Genomic DNA, 2,554 nt, shown 5'->3' with positions numbered 1-2,554 from the left:
TTATCTCAAAGGTAGCACTCTACCACTTTGAGTCACTCACTCTGGTTTTCTGGAGGTTAATTAGAGATAAATGTTTCACGGACTTCCCTGCTGGGATAGGCTTTGAATGGCATTCCTTAGATGTCAGCTTCCAGAGCAGCTAGGATTATAGGCACAAGCCCCTGTCACCAGGCTTATCTGGTTTTTGTTTGTTTGTTTTGTTTTTGGAGTGGAAAAGAGTATGTTGTTGATCTAAGAAAAGTTAATAAAAATTTTTAATTTATTTTACTGCTCAAATTATATTAGCTTATCTCTTTGTAATTTTTCAAAAAACAATTGCAAACTCTGATGTAACCTGTCTTTAATTTTTCTATACTTTCAAATTTATTACTGAATCTCTTTTGGTATTAAAAGCTATACTTTCCCAGTCTTTTTTTTTTTTTTTAAAGTGAAAGCTAACACTAGTTTAGATGGCAAAGATTACTTTGTCTCTCTATGAGCCCTTTCTTCATCCTGGTGTTTTTGTTTTTGTTTTCCCTTTGTCTTATGCCAGTGAGTTCCTTCGGGGTTACTCCGGCAGTAGGTGGACTATCATCTGGGACAGTTGGGGAAGCCTCCACAGCCCTGAGTTCAGCAGCCCAGGTAGCTTTGCAGTCTCTCTCTCATGCAATGGCTTCAGCCGAGCAACAGCTACAGGTGCTGCAAGAGAAACAGCAGCAGCTTTTGAAGCTTCAGCAACAGGTTGGAGACTATTTGGCTCTTTGTTCATGCTGTCTCTAAACTTCAAAAGCTGAGAAAGTACTGTAAAAATGACCATTATTTTCATAAAGAAAATAGGTTGACCGGTCTGAGCTAATCATTTTCAACAAAAAAATTGAGGTAAAGTCTTTGTGATATCTTTAAATTAGTTAAGATAACATGAAAGCATTTTATTTGATACATAACTGAAAGGAGAATGATACATTTTGTGTAATTTTGAAGTAAAATCCATTTTCAATTTATACACTCTGAATCTAACAATGGTAAAATTCCATTACTGTTTACTGAAAGCAGTATCTTAAAGATCATTTACATTAATGTGACATATACTTTTAGTAATAATATTAGTAATTATTCTACCATTTGCTCATGTTAGTTAACGTAAGACTACTTCTTATCAATATTTTGTTTTGAGCAGAACTTTGTTTTTATTGTTAACGTTTAACTTTTATTCTTAATTTTTACCTTTCCTTTGAGAAAGTCCTAATTTACAAATACACAGGAAAATTTTAATTCATTGTTGAAAGAAATATACATAACAAGGCAGTGTTCCATTTATATTGAGAACCATTTTGATTCATCTTTATGTAACCAGCTTCTAGTTAATCATGTTTATTTTAATAATACATGGCCATGTCGTGTTCCAATAACTTAGCTAGGCAAGATTAGTCTATATGTGTTGCTTTTACTTCTCTTACAGAAAGCAAAGCTGGAAGCCAAGTTACATCAGACAACAGCTGCAGCAGCTGCAGCAGCATCAGCAGCATCAGCAGTAGGTCCTGTCCACAACTCTGTGCCTTCCAACCCAGTGGCTGCCCCTGGATTCTTCATTCATCCATCCGATGTTATTCCACCCACTCCAAAAACAACACCACTTTTTATGACTCCACCACTCACTCCACCCAATGAAGCAGTTTCTGTTGTGATTAATGCTGAACTTGCACAGCTTTTCCCAGGCTCAGTCATTGATCCCCCAGCAGTCAATCTTGCAGCACATAACAAAAATTCCAACAAGTGCAGAATGGTAAATTATGTTTTAATTAGGTATTGGCTTAGATGTCTTTAAGTGAACTTGTAATTTAAAAGGCAATGTTTTATTATACCAAAAATTAAAATTAGATTATATTACTAGTAAAAATAAACTAAACCAAGATAAAACTGATCAAATTAGATAAACTAGATTATTTTTTTAATAAAATACTACATGTTTCAGGAAATGAGGTTTGTTAATTTGATATTATGGCTAGTTGTTTTTGTAGAGTAAGAGTAATATCAATTGAGAGTTATGTATTTCTTTTCTTTTCTAGAATCCCCTTGGTTCTGGTCTGGCTCTTGCAATTTCTCATGCTTCACATTTTCTTCAACCTCCACCTCACCAGTCCATTATTATAGAGAGAATGCATTCAGGTAATCTTTGACTTTCTTAAAATATTTTCCTTCTTTAGTCTGCTGTCCCTAGGCCCCATTCCACTCCCTTTCCTAGTACTGGGCTTAAACTCAGGGTCAGGGCACACACACAGTTCCTTAGGGTTATTTGCTTAAGAGTGCTGGTAGAGCCATTTGGAGTCACAGCTTCACTCTTTGCTGGTTAGCTGGTAATAACAGTCTGATAGACTTTTGTGTCTAGGCTAGCTTTGAACCACAGTCCTCAGATCTCAGCCTCTCAAGTAGTAGCTACAAGAATGCTGTGAGTCAGGCACCAGTGGCTCATGCCTGCAGTCTTAGGTCCTCAGGAGTCTGAGATCAGGAGTCTGGTTTGAAGCCAGCCCATTCCTTAAGACTCTTTATCTCCAATTAAACACCAAAAAAGCAGAAA

General features: G+C 36.3%; 1 protein-coding gene across 1 annotated transcript; it reads left to right on the top strand.

The window, feature by feature from the left end:
* Positions 1-531: 531 nt before the first annotated feature.
* On the top strand, positions 532-2,145 carry LOC106002624 (baculoviral IAP repeat-containing protein 6-like; the record flags this gene model as incomplete). The annotated part of the gene is made up of 3 exons (XM_013037474.1): positions 532-720; positions 1,439-1,762; positions 2,046-2,145. Coding segments are annotated over exons 1-3 (496 nt in total), but the record flags the coding sequence as incomplete, so codon positions are not given.
* Positions 2,146-2,554: the final 409 nt, after the last annotated feature.

This window comes from Dipodomys ordii, unplaced genomic scaffold (genome assembly GCF_000151885.1).
Source record: "Dipodomys ordii isolate 6190 unplaced genomic scaffold, Dord_2.0 Scaffold15185, whole genome shotgun sequence".
NCBI lineage: Eukaryota > Metazoa > Chordata > Mammalia > Rodentia > Heteromyidae > Dipodomys > Dipodomys ordii.
This window is presented reverse-complemented; position numbering and strand designations above follow the sequence as displayed.